The sequence below is a fragment of the Heterodontus francisci genome, unplaced genomic scaffold, assembly GCF_036365525.1.
Source record: "Heterodontus francisci isolate sHetFra1 unplaced genomic scaffold, sHetFra1.hap1 HAP1_SCAFFOLD_56, whole genome shotgun sequence".
Taxonomy (NCBI): Eukaryota; Metazoa; Chordata; class Chondrichthyes; order Heterodontiformes; family Heterodontidae; genus Heterodontus; species Heterodontus francisci.
In genome coordinates this window covers 12,395,391-12,409,842 of record NW_027141174.1, presented here as the reverse complement: position 1 = coordinate 12,409,842, position 14,452 = coordinate 12,395,391, and the positions used below count along the sequence as shown (strand labels likewise).

General features: G+C 43.8%; 1 protein-coding gene across 1 annotated transcript in view; it reads right to left on the bottom strand.

Annotated features, from left to right (window-relative positions):
- The window catches only part of LOC137362386 (probable G-protein coupled receptor 139), an 81,045-nt gene that overhangs the window by 54,004 nt on the left and 12,589 nt on the right, over positions 1-14,452 (bottom strand). The window contains exon 2 of the mRNA XM_068026796.1: positions 13,215-13,802. Coding sequence (XP_067882897.1) covers positions 13,215-13,802 — 588 coding nt within the window. The remainder of the gene's footprint in view (positions 1-13,214; positions 13,803-14,452) is intronic.

Below are 14,452 nucleotides of genomic sequence, written 5' to 3'. Positions count from 1 at the left end.
CCGCATTCCGTTCTGTCACGTCTAACCCCGACATTGTCATCAAACCTGCAGATAAGGTTGTGCTGCTGCTGTCTGGCACACCGTCCTCGACCTTGCCGAGGCTCAACGCCAACTCTCAGACACTTCGTCCTGCCTCCCCTGGACCATGACACCACCACCGAACATCAGGCTACTGTCACTGATCTCATCTCCTCTGGAGATCTTCCCTCTACAGCTTCCAACCTCATAATCCCGCAACCCCGGACAGCCCGCTTCTTGCTCCTTCACTAAATTGGCAAACAGGACTGTCCCAGCAGACCCATTGTTTCAGCCTGTTTCTGCCCCAGTGAACTTATTTCTTCCTATCTTGACTCTATCTTTTCTCTGCTGGTCCAGTATTTTTCGAACCTACATCTGTGACTCCTCTGACGCCCGACGTCATTTTGACAATTTCCAGTTTCCTGGCCCTAACTGCCTCCTCTTCACTATGGACGCCCAATCTCTCTATACCTCGATCCCCCACCAGGACGGTTTGGGGCTCTTCACTTCTTCCTTGAACAGAGGTCCAACCAGTCCCCATTCAGCACCACCCTCCTCCGCCTGGCTGAACTTGTTCTCACATTGAACAACTTCTCCTTCAACTCCACTCACTTCCTTCAAGTAAAATGTGTTGCTGTGGGTACCCGCATCGGCCCCATTTATGCCTGTCTTTTTGTGGGATATGTCGAACATTCCTTGCTCCAGTCCTAATCAGGCCCCCTCCCCCAACTCTTTTTCCGGTACATTGATGACTGTATCGATGCTGTTTCCTGCTCCTGCCCGGAACTGGGAAACTTTATTAACTTTGCTTCTAATTTCCACCCTTCTCTCATCTTCACATGGTCCATCTCCGACACGATCCTTCCCTTCCTCAACTTCTCTGTTTACATCTCTGGGTATAGGTTGTCTACGAATATTCATTTAAAGCCCACCAGCTCCCACAGGTACCTCAACTACACTTCTTCTGGAAGACGCCATCCCATTCTCCCAGCTTCTCCATCTCCGACGCATCTGCTCTGATGATGCTACCTTGCACGACAGTGCTTCCGATATGACTTCCCTTTTCCTCAACCGAGGATTCCCCCCAACTGTGGTTGACAGGGCCCTCAACCGTGCCCAGCCTATTTTCCGCACCTCTACCCTCAGCCCTTCCCCTCCCTTCCAGAATCGCGATCGGGTTTCTCTTGTCGTCACTTTCCACCCCACCAGCCTCCAGTTCCCAAGGATCATCCTCCGCCACTTCCGCCACATGCAGCTTGATGCCACTGCTAAATGCATCTGCCCCTCCCTTCCCCTGTCATATTTCAGAAGGGATCGTTCACTCCGTGACAGCCTCGCCCACTCCTCCATTACTCCCACCACCTCGTCCCCTTCCCATGGCATCTTCCCCTGCAATCGCAGGAGTTGTAATACCTGCCCATTTACTTCCTCTCTCCTCACTGTCCCAGGCCCCAAATACTCATTCCAAGTGAAGCAACGATTTACATGTACTTCTTTCAATGTAGTATGCTGTATTCGCTTCTAACAATGTGGTCTCCTCCACATTAGGGAGACCAAATGCAGATTGGGTGACCACTTTTTTGGAACACCTCCACCCAGTCCATAAGCATGACCCCGGCCATCCAGTTGCTGGCCATTTCAACACACCCTCCTGCTCTCATGCTCACATCTCTGTCCTGGGATTTGCTGCAGTGTTCCAATGAACATCAACGCAACTCGAGGGACAGCATCTCATTTACCGATTAGGCACGCTACTGCCTGCCGGACTGAACACTGAGTTCAATAATTTCAGAGCATGAAGGGTCCCCTTTTTATGCTTAGTTTTTTTCGTCTCTTTTCGTTTTCCTTTTTTATTTGGTTATTTTATGTTAAGTTTTACAGTTTATTTAGTTTTTTTTCCAGTGTGCTTACCCACTGTTTTGTTTCTTTTAATGTGTTTTTTATGTTTCTGATTGATGTGCACCGTGCTTTACAGTCAATCACATCCTATCACTTTGTCTTTCAGCACACCATTAACATAGCATCTGTCTTTGTTCCATGACCTTCTGGTCAGTTATTCTCGGTGACCCTGTCCTATCAGCATCTTCACCTGTGTTATCTCTTCCCCACCCCCGATTTACTTGCTTAAAACCTTCTACATTTCTTATATTTGCCAGTTCTGACGAAGGGTCTCTGACCAGAAACGTTAACTCTGCTTCTCTCTGCACAGATTCTGCCAGACCTGCTGAGTATTTCCGGCATTTCTTGTGGATAGATGGATAGATGCATCGATGGATCGATAGATAGATGGATAGATAGATAGATAGATAGATAGATAGATAGATAGATAGATAGATAGATAGATAGATAGATAGATAGATGGATAGATAGATAGATAGATAGATAGATAGATAGATAGATAGATAGATAGATAGATAGATAGATAGATAGATAGATAGATAGATAGATAGATAGATAGATAGATAGATAGACAGATAGATAGATGGATGGATGGATGGAGAGATAGTTAAATAGAGAGAAATGATAGGGGGAAGATTGATATAAATGCTAGTCAGCTAGACTAATGGAGACACAAGAAAGATGGAATTATAAAATAGATAAATATGTATAGACAGACATACAGATAAATAGACGGATGTGATAGACAGATAGATAGATCGGTAGAGAGATAAACAGATAGATAGATGGAGACTCAGGAAATATGGAGACACATGGTAGATCGATGGATAGATAGATAGATAGATAGATAGATAGATAGATAGATAGATAGATAGATAGATAGACAGATAGATAGATAGATAGAAGGATGGATGGATGAGCGGACAGTTAAATGGAGAGAAATGATAGGTGGGTAAGTAGATAGAAATGCTAGACAGGAAGTCAGATGGAGGCAGAAAAAAGATGGAGACACAAAATTGATAGCTATAGATATACAGACAGACACATAAATAGACAGATGTGGTAGACAGTTAGATAGATGGGTAGAGAGATAGACAGGTAGATAGATGGAAATTCGGGAAATATGGAGACACATGGTAGATCGATGGATAGATAGATAGATAGATAGATAGATAGATAGATAGATAGACAGACAGACAGATAGAGAAGGAGAGATACCGTGGTTGTCACACCGCTGGTATTAGCTTCACAGGCAGAAAGGTGGATGGTTGACCACCAGGCAGAGTCGTAGGTGCAGACTTGTAGTGCAGGAGTGCCCTGTGACCATTCACCTCTCAAACTGATATATAATTTTGAATACTGTTGGGGGATGGGCTCCCAGGGGAAAGCAGCATGTGCCAAGTTTGTGGCACCAAGGATGGCTCTGCTGAACAGCTGGGGAGGGCGGGGTGGCTGGTGGAAGAATGGAAGAGCCATACTGGTTGGAGATTCAATAGTAAGGGGAACATACAGGCGTTTCTGTGGCCACAAACGAGACTCCAGAATGGTATGTTGCCTCCCTGGTGCTTGGGTTAAAGATTGCTCGGAGCGGCTACGCGACATTCTGAAGGGGCAGGGTGAATAGCGTGTGGTCGTGGTACATGTCAGTACCAACGACACAGGCTGAAAAAAGAATGGGTTCCTGCAAAATGAATTTAAGGAGTTAAGAGCTAAATGAAAAAAGCAGGACCACAAAGGTGGTAATCTCAGTGTTACTAACCTGTCTCACGTGTTATTGAGTATCGGTACGGCAGAATAGACCAAATCAATGCGTGGCTGGAAAAACGGTGCAAGAGGGAGGGATTTTGATTTTTTGTTCATCGGGACCGGGTCTAGGGAAGGTGGGACTTGTTCAACCGGGACGGCTTGCACTCAGGCAGGACGGGAACTGATGACCTTGCAGGGGCATCTGCAAGTCCTGTTGTGGAGGATTTAAACTAGAATGGCAGGGGGTTGGGAACCTGAGCGGGGAGACTGAGGAGGAGGAAACAAGGATAGAATTGAAAGACAGGAAACAATAAAGTCAAAAGTGGAAAGCTCAGAAATCATGGGCAAGAAACAAATAAGGCCACAGTGTAAAAGAATGATAAGATAGCTTAAAATGTTGAAAAGACAAGCCTAAAGGCGTTGTGTCCCAATGTGTGGAGTATTCACAGTAAAGTAGACGAGTTAACCATGCAAATATATATAAATAGATACAATATAGTTGGAATTACGGATACATGGCTGCAGGGTGACCAAGGATGGGAACTGAACATTCAATGTAATGATATATTTCGGAAGGACAGGCAAAAAGTGAAAGGAGGTGGAGAAGCGTTGTTAGCAAAAGAGGAAATCAATACAATAGTGAGGAAGAATATTAGCTCAAATAATTCTGATGTGGATTCTGTATGGGTGGAGTTCAGAAACATTAAGGGGTTGGTTCTATATAGACCCCCAAACAACAGTGGTGATGTAGAGGATGGTAAACAGGAAATTACCATTGCAAGCAATAAGGGTGTCACTGTAATTTTGATTTACTTTGATCTATATATAGATTGGAAAAAAACAAATTAGCAATAATGCTGTAGAGGAGGAATTCCTGGAGTCTGTACGTGATGGTTTTTGTGGAACAATAGTTTGAGGAACCAACTGGAGAACAGTTCATTCTAGACTGGATATTGCGTAATGAGAAAAGATTAGTTAAAAAAACTTGTTGTGTGGGGTCCCTCGGGAAAGAGCGATCTTAACATGATATAATTGTTGATTAAGATGGAGATGAGATCGTTGATCCCGAGACTAGGGTCCTGAACCTAAATACAGGAAATTATGAAGGTATGAGGCGCGAGTTGGCTATGATCGATTGGGGAAACTTACTTAAAGTGTTGATATTGAATAGGCAATGGCTAGCATTTAAAGAGCCCTTGGCTGAATGACAAAAAATGTTCATTCCTGTCTGACACAAAAATAGACAGGAAGGATAGCTCAACCGTGGCTTTCAAAAGAAAGTAGGAACAGTATTAGATCCAAGGAGGAGAAATATAAAATGGTCAGAACAAGGAGCAAACCTGAAGATTGGGAGCAGTATAGAATTCAGCAAACGAGGACAAAGGGATGTATTTAGAAGGGGAAAGCAGAGTATGAGAGTAAGCCTGCAGTCTGTAGAATCTTCTACAGTTATTTGAAGAGAAAAAGATTAATGAAGACAAATGTAGGTTCCTTTCAGTAAGAAACGGGGGATAATGTATAATGGGGAACGTAGAAATGGCAGACCAATGAAATGCATACTTTAGTTCCATCTTCACAAAGGAGGACATGATGTACCTCCCAGAAATGCTGGGGAACATATTGTCCAGTGAGAAGGAGGAACTGTATGAAATCAGCATTAGTAGGGATATGGAGTTAGGGAAATTCATGGGATTGAAGGCCGATAAATCCCCAGAAGCTGATAATCAACATCCCAGCGTGCTTAAGGAAGTGACCCTAGAAATAGTAGATGCATTGCTGGTCTTTTTTATTTATTTAATTCTATAGATTGTTGAATAGGTCCAATCTATTGGAGGGCAGCTGATGTAACCACACTGTTTAAAAAAGAAGATGGAGAGAAAACAGGGAATTATAGACTGGTTAGCCGGACATCAGTAGTGCGGGAAATGCTAGGGTCCATTACAAAATAGCAGAGCACTTATAAAACAATGACTGGGTCGGACAAAGTCAACAAGGATTTACGAAATGGAAATCATGCTTGACAAATCTATAGGAATTTTTTGAGGATGTAACTAGTAGAATAGGTAAGGGAGAAGCAGTGGATGTGATGTACTTGGACTTTCAGAAGGCCTTCGACAAGATGCCCCGTAAGAGATTAGCGTGCAAAATTAAAACACATGGGATTGGGGGAAACGTATTGACTTGGATAGAGAACTGGATGGCAGACAGGAAACAAAGGGTAAGAATAAACGGGTCTTTTTCTGAGTGGCAGGCAGTGACTAGTGAATTAGCGCAGGGATCAGTGCAAGGACCCCAGCTGTTCACAATATATATGAACGATATAGATGAGGGAATTATATGTAATATATCCAAGTTTACAGACGATACAAAACTGGCTAGGAGTGTAAGCTATAAGGAGGATGCAGAGGAGCTCCAGTGCAATTTGGACAGATTGAGTGAGTGAGCAAATACATGGCAGATGCAGTATAATGAAAATAATTGTAAGGCTATCCACTTTGGTAGCAAAATCAGAAAGGCAGATAGATTGGGAAAGGGGGAGGTGCAGCGAGACCTGGGTGTCCTTGTGCACCAGTCGCTGAAAGTAAGCATGCAGGTGCAGCAGGCAGTAAAGAAGGCAAATGGTCTGTTGGCTTTCATAGCGAGAGGATTCGAGTACATTAGCAAGGATGTCCTGTTACAATTATACAAGTCCTTTGTGAGACCACGTCTGGAGTATTGTGCGCAATTTTGGTCTCCTTATCTGAGGAAGGGTATTCTTACTATGGAGTTAATGCAGCGAAGGCTCACCAGACTGATTCCTGGGATGACAGGCCTGTGGTATGAAGAGAGATTGGGCTTGTATTTGCTGGAGTTTAGAAGAATGAGGGGGGATCTCATAGAAACCTACAAAATTCTAACTGGACTCGACAGTGTAGTTGCAGGAAGGATGTTCCCGATAGTCGGGGAGTCCAAGACCAGTGGTCCATGTCTAGGGATTCGGGGTAAGCCATTTCAACTGAGATTAGGATAGAGTTATTCAACCAGAGAGTGGTGATCCTGTGGAATTATCTACCACGGAAAGCAGTTGAGGACAAATCATTAAATATATTCAAGAAAGAGTTAGAAAAAGTTCTTAGGGCTTCTGGGATGAAATGATACGCGGAGAAAGCATGAACAGGTTACTGAGTTTGCATGATTGGCAATGATCGTATTGAATGGCGGAGAAGGGTCAAGGGGCCGAATGGCCTAATCCTGATCCTCTTTTTCTATGTTTCTATGCTTCTTCCATCACTTTGATGATGACTGACAGCACATTGATGTGGTCGGAATTAACCTGGTTCAGTTGTTCCTGCTTTTTGTGGAGAGGACATAGCGGGATAGTTTTCCACATTGACGCGTAGCTGACAGTGTTGTAGCTGTTCTGGAACGGCATTTAGGGACATAGCCAGTTACATATGAACATACGAGCATACAAATTAAGAGCAGGGTTTGGCCATTCAGCCCCTAGAGCCAGCTACGCCATTCAATACGATCATGGCTGATAGATTTGTATCCTCAACTCCACATTCCTGCCTTCACTGAATAACCTTTCACCCTCTTGTTTATCAAGAATCAATCTACCTCCACCTTAAAAATATTTAAAGACTCTGCTTCTGAGGCCTTTTGAGGAAGATAGTTCCAAAGAGTCACGATGCTTTGTGAGAAAAAAAAAATCCTCATCTATGCATTAAATGGGCGTCCCCTTATTTATAAATAGTGATCCTTGTTTTAGATTCTCCCACAAGAGGAAACATCATTTCCACATCCACTCTGTCAAGACCCCTCAGAATCTTCTTTGTTTCAATCAAGTCGCCCCTTACCTTTCTTTAATCCAGCGGATACAAGCCTATCTGTCTAACCATTCTTCATTAGATAACCCGGCCATTCTTGTACACCTTCTGTGAACTGCATCCAATGCATTCACGTCCTTCCTCAAATAAAAAGACCAATACTGTACACAGCAATGCAGATGTAGTCTCACCAATGTCCTGCATAGCTGAATAATATCATCACCTACTTTTGTGTGCAATTCCATTCGCAATAAATGATAAAAGTATTTTCGCCTTCCTCATTAATTGCTGTACCTGCAAACTAACCTTTTGTGATTCATGCACGAGGACACCCATAGCACTTTGCAATTTCTCATCATTTATATCAATAATTAATTATTAGTCAACCTGCCAAAATGGACAATTTCAAATTTTTTTCTCGTTAACACAATTTGTCTGATATTTGCCCACTTATTTAACCTATCTGTATCCCTTTGTAGCCTCCATATGTCCTCTTCACAACTTATTTTCCTACCTATCTTTATGTCACCAGCAAATTCAGCAACCATATCATTGGACCCTTGATCCAAGTCATCTATATAAATTGTGAAAAGGTGAGGCCGTTCACTGATCCCTGTGGTGCACCATTCGTTACAACTTGCCAACCAGAAGAAAGACCCATTTTTGCCTACTCTCTGTTTCCTGTTAGCTTACCAATCTTCTCTTCATGTCATTATGTTACCCCCAACTTTATGAACATATATATTCCACAGAAACCTTTGATGTAGCACCATATCAAATGCCTTCTGGAAATCTAAGTACAGTGCAACCCTTTATCCTCAGTACGTGTCACTTCTTCAAAAAACGCCAATAAATTGGTTAACCATGTTTTCCCTTTCACCAAACTATGTTGACGCTGCCTGATTCTGTTCAATTTTTCTAAGTGCCTTCTATAACGTCTTTAAGAATAACGCATAACATCTTCCCTATGACAGATGTTCAGCTACTTGGCAGCTAATTTCCAGCTTTCTGTCTCCCTCATTTTTTGAATAAATGACTTGCATTTGAATTTTCCAGTCTGATGTAATCTTCCCCGAATGTAGGGAATTTGGGGAAATCATAATCAACGCATCGATGATCTCACCAGCCACTTCTTTTAAAGACCCTAGGATAAAGTCCATCATGACCCGAGGACTTGTCAGTCTGCAACTCAAACAATTTGCTCTGAACCACTCCCCTGGTGATTGTAATGTTCTCACGTTCTTCCCTCCCTTCCATTTCCTGATTTACAGTTAGTTCTGGAATGCTGCTTCTATCTTCTATTGTGAAGACCAATGCAAAGTATCTGTTCAATTCATCTGCCACCTCTTTATTTTCCCTTATTGCTTCCCTTTACGCACTTTCCATAGGACCAATAATCTTTTGGTTTAATGGTTTCTTAAATAAAAAAGAAACTCTTGCTATCTGTCTGAATATTTCTCGTCAGCTTTCTCTTGTACGTTAAACTTCCCCTCCTTATTAATCTTTTAGTCGTTCTTTGCTGCTTTTTATGTTCTGTCCAATCTTCTGACCTGTTACCCAACTGTGAGCAATTATGTTTTTTTCCTTTAGTTTGATACTAACTTCAACTAATTTTATTAACAACGGATGGTGGGTTCTCCCCTTGGAATTTTTCTTTCTCGCTGGAATGTATCTATTCTGTATATTTTGAAATATCACCTTTAAAGTCTGCAACCGAATCTCCCTTGACCGACTCTTAATCTACTTTGTCAGTTCACGTTTGCTCGCTCTGTTTCCATGCCTACTTAATTGCTCAATTAAGTTTAAGCAAAGTGATTCCAGACACCGCAGTCAGCCGCTGACGTCATCAGTCTGCGCCAAATGCGCCCATGCGCAGATGGGCTCCAGTTCTCTGCGCGTGCGTGGCGCTACGAATTGCCAGGACTGGTTACCGCATGCGCCAACAACTTCATCACAAACGTGTACATCGTCATGCAACGCGCCTGGTCGGCTCCTCTCCCCCACAACCCTCACTACGCGCCACCCTCTCCGGCCGCACCGCTCCATCGCCTACCCCGCCTCTCTCCCCCACACCTCGCCACCCCCCTCTCCCCCATCCCTCCAGTGCTAGCTCGAGGCGGTGCCACTTCCCTCCACTCTGCCACGTGCTCCTGCATCGCTTGATTCTTAGGGCGGTGCGGTGCGGGAAGGAAACGGGGGCAGGGAGCAGTTACATTCTGGTTTCCTGAGCATAGGTCATTCATCGCACATGTGCTAATACCATCATTAGTTAATCCCTCCACGTTTTCCTAGTTTCCTGTCCTTCCTAAATGACATGTACCCTTCACGATTCAGATCCCAGGCTATGTCATCCTGCAGCCATGTCTCCATAACGGTTATCAGATTTTACGTATTTATTTCTATTTGCGATGACAGCTCATCTGTTTTGTTTTGAATGTTATGTGAATTCAGATACAGAATTTAAGTTCTGTCCTGTTATTACTTTTGTAAACTCTAGCCTTGTCTGCTGACTTAAGCTTTGATTTGTCCTTCCTGTCGCTTCCTGTCACGGTCTGTCTATCTTTTCCATACTCATTCCTTTCTCTCTTCCCTTGCCTGCACTCTTTAATTTGGAACCCTCTCTCCTTTGCTGGGTATGCGGTTCGCTAGAGCACTGGACCCAGCATGGTTCAGGTGCAGACTGTCCCTCTTTCTCCCGTTCTGGTGCCAGTGCCCACGAATAGGATTCCACTTCGCTCACATTCTTTGAGCCACACATTCATTTCACTAATCTCATTTGCCCTGCTTATGTTTACACATAGCGCAGGTAATATGCATGACATTATTACATTTGCGGTTCTGTTCTATAATTTGTTGCCTTGTTCCTCGCTCTTTCCTTGCCCTCCTTATGTTGTTAGTACCTATTTGGACGACGATCACTGGATCCTCCCCCTCCCACTTGAACTTCCTGTCCAGCCCTGAGCAGAGTCCAGAACCCTGACACATACGCAGGTAACACATTTCCGAACTCTCCCCCTTTATTGCAGAAAACAATGTCCATCCCCTCACTATACTGTCCTCTTCTACAACTACATTTGATTCTTCTCCTGCCACGTGAACTGCTTCCTGTTCCATGGTGCCATGCTCAGTCTGCTATATTTATTTATTTTAATTCAGAGATACAGCACTGAAATAGGCTTTTCGGCCCACCGAGTCTGTGCCAACCATCAACCACCCATTTATACTAATCCTACACTAATCCCATATTCCTACCACATCCCCACCTGTCCCTATATTTCTCTACCACCTACCTATGCGAGGGACAATTTATAATGGCCAATTTACCGATTAACCTGCAAGTCTTTGGCATGTGGGAGGAAACCGGAGCACCCGGAGGAAACCCACACAGACACAGGGAGAACTTGCAAACTCCACACAGGCAGTACCCAGAATTGAACCCGGGTCGCTGGAGCTGTGAGGCTGCAGTGCTAACCACTACGCCACTGTGCCACCTATTCTTGACCCCCTTCCCCGTCTGACTCGCAGTCACAGTCTCCTGTCCTTGATCACTGACCAAGACAAGTGACCCTATCCTCAGGGACTGCCTTCTGGAACGAAGTGTCCAGGTAACTATTCCCTTCACTAATACATCGAAGTATCTGCAGCTCGGCCGCCAGCTCAATGACTTTGAGCCTTAGCTCCTCACGCAGCAGACACTACCTACAGACGGGGTTGCCATGGATTTCCCACATACTGCAGACGTGACATATCACTTGTCTTGTCATCGTTATTGTTAATTTAATAACATTTATTTCCTTTTAATTACTTTGTAGTCCCCCCCCCCATAACCGAACTCCATCACTGAGGAAACTCCCTCTTCATGCTCTGTGCCCTCCAGCAGCACTCATTGCAAACGCACAGCTCTGAGAATCCACTGAATTTACACTCTCTGAAAACAATGATCTGTCAGCTTTGCTGGAGCTCAGAAAGCAGTTTAAGCTCGCTACGTAATTAACGAGCTACAGCTTCTCTTAGAGAGCTTGCACATCCCTGTTTAAAATTTTAAGAAACCTCACTTGCCTCTGAACTTAAACAGTAATTTCAATTAATTGTCAAATGTAAACACAATAAATACTAGACTTTAAAGCCTTAAAAATACTCACTTACCAAATACCCTTCTTTACACTCTGTGCCCTCCTGCCACACTCAGTAGAGGCCAAAGAGCTGCAAAGGTTTATAAATTGCTATCAATTGTTATGAAGGTTATTAAGGGCCACAAATGATTAAAACGTATTGGAAAGGATTATAAAGGAAGTTAAAGAATTTTGAGGAATTCTAAAGGATTATAAACGATTTGAAAGACTGGAAAAGCTTCTAAAGATTCTGAAGTTTAACCATGCTTTATAAAGATGTTAGCTACTATAAAGTGTTATACTGTGCTATAACTATTTATGAAGGATTATAAGGTGTCATAAAGGGTTACCATGTGCAAAGAAGTGTCTGAAGGGCGATAAAGGATTATAAACAATTTTAAAGGATGGTAAAGGATTATAAAGGCTAACAAAGTGTTATAAAATGTTAGAGCATGTCATAATGCGTTATAAAGTATTGAAAAGTGTTACAAAGAATTATAAAGTGTTCTAATGTGTTGTAAGTGCTGATGAAGAATTCAGGTTGAAGATTCCCACTATCATTTCTCTTTCAATTGTTTTTATCCTAGTTGCTTTGGAGACGGCTGGTAGGTGGGTCTGCTCCTGACGGGTCCCCCTCGCGCTGTCGCTCTGCTCCAATACATGAACAAGCTGGGCAGGGCTGAGGACCTCAGACCCCGCCCCCAGTCCCTTCTTCCTTCACCATTGGGAACAGCCACGCCCCCACTCTGGTCACCATAGGAACAGTACTCGCCCCCACGCTCCCATTACCATGGGAAAAGGAACCTGCTGCAAAGCCCCATCCCCATGTGGAACAGGTCCCACCCCCTGCCCCGTCACCTTTCAGAACAGTCCCGACTCCATTCCCACTTCACATTTGAGAACATGCCCCGCGGCCATGAAACATCACCATGGGAAAGAGACCCATTCCCCGCCATGTCACCGTATAATGACTGGTCCCACACTCGCTCTTTTCTGATAGCATGCGCCCTTTTCCAACTCCCCTGTCAGCATGCGAAGCAATAACCACCAGCTACCCCGTCAGCATGTGGAACAGGCCCGGGCGGACTACCCCTTCCACATGTGGAGCAATACCCTTCAACTACCTCCACAGCATGTGGAAGAGGCCCGGTCAAACTACCCCATTAGCATGAGCAACAATCCCTGCCCAACTATTCTGTCACCTTGTGAACAGACCCTGCCCCTGCTGTGACAGACCCAGCCCCTGGCTGTTTGAAAAAGTGAAATAAAATGAGAATCTTTTAGAAACGGTGAGTGATTACAGTCCCTCTTATCATTGAATGAACTTAACATCACATAAAGGGATATTTCAGCATTTTCTTCAACTGCTGTCTGAACTGAGTCTGGGTTACGGCATAAATCACAGTGTTTGAGCAGCAGCTAAGGGGCTGCAGCATGAAGGCCATTTCCCGCACATAACCAGGAATTCCAGCCACAGACCCAAAATGAAAGTTCATATACCGTATTCTGGTGCATATCAAAACCACCATTAACATTGCCCATAAAAGTATGAAATTGGCTGAGATAACTAACAGTAAAATGATAGATTTCCATCGGCTCTCCATCTCTGGGTATCTCGGACTCTTGGCACTGCTGTGAGCCCGAAGTCTCCTGCGCCCTCTGCTGCTCAGCAAGATGTGTCTAATGGTGAGAGCATTTAGCAGCAGAATCACCACAAATAAGATCCCCGGGGTTAGAATGTTATGGAGGAACTTGATTGTTGCCCAGACCCGAGAGAAGACAACATCCTTTGTTACAGCACAAAACCAGGGTTGGTTGTGCAAAATATACTGACCTGTTAACATAAAATACCAGAAAATGTTCTTCAAACAGCTCAGCACAGTCACTGCTCCCAGAACCACAGCTGCCGTTTTCTCGGTGCAATATTTTCTTTTCAACTTCTGGCAGCAAATGGCTACAAATCGATCAAAGGTGAAAGTGACGGTGAACCAGACAGAACAGTCTGTGACTGCATAAAGCAGGACGGCATGGATATTGCAAACGTGGATGGACTCCCGGAAATAAAACTGTTCATGGTAAACAACGGGAATGTGCCTCAGTATCACGTCGAATCTATTGACCAGTAGATCCGCTGATGCCATGGCCACCAGATAGTGAGTGACACATTTGGAAAGACCACACTTGCCTCGAGACAGGATGACAATCGTCATCAAGTTAACTGTGAGGAAGGGAAATAAACAGACACATTATTTATTAGGCTGTGAGCAAAGTTACCAGTTTGATTGAGGTCTGACTGAGACTTTCAAATGTGTTACTGTGTCTAGCGATTCATTGATTTATACTGAAGGAACAATTAGAATACCTGTGACAACTTGGAAGGAAGGAGAGATTAAAAGGCAAAAGGATGATGCTGAAGTAGTTCAACTCAACGCTGATTATAATCCTCCCCATTCTGCCTTTCCCTTCCTGGTTTCAAGACTGTTCTGTCTCAAAGAGCTCGCAGTCCTGACAAAGGGTCAGCGACCGAAACGATTAAGTCTGTGTCTCCCTCCACAGATGCTACCAGACGTGCTCAGCATCTATAGCACTTTCTTTTTTTTTTAATTTCAACTTTCCAGCATCTGCTGCACTTTAGTCCTGTACAGAACGTTCAGTGCTGGATTGACAGAGAGATTCCCTCGCCTGAGACAGGCAGTTCGGAATTCAATGATTGCAAAACAATGATTGGAAATCAGTCCACTGAAAAATCAATTAAACAAATAATCCCAATTGTCACTAAGTTAACTATAAAGAAGATGAACTTTACACCAGTTTGGAAATAACAGCAGCAGTTTGAAGAAGTACTGGTGACATTTGTAGATTTTTTGC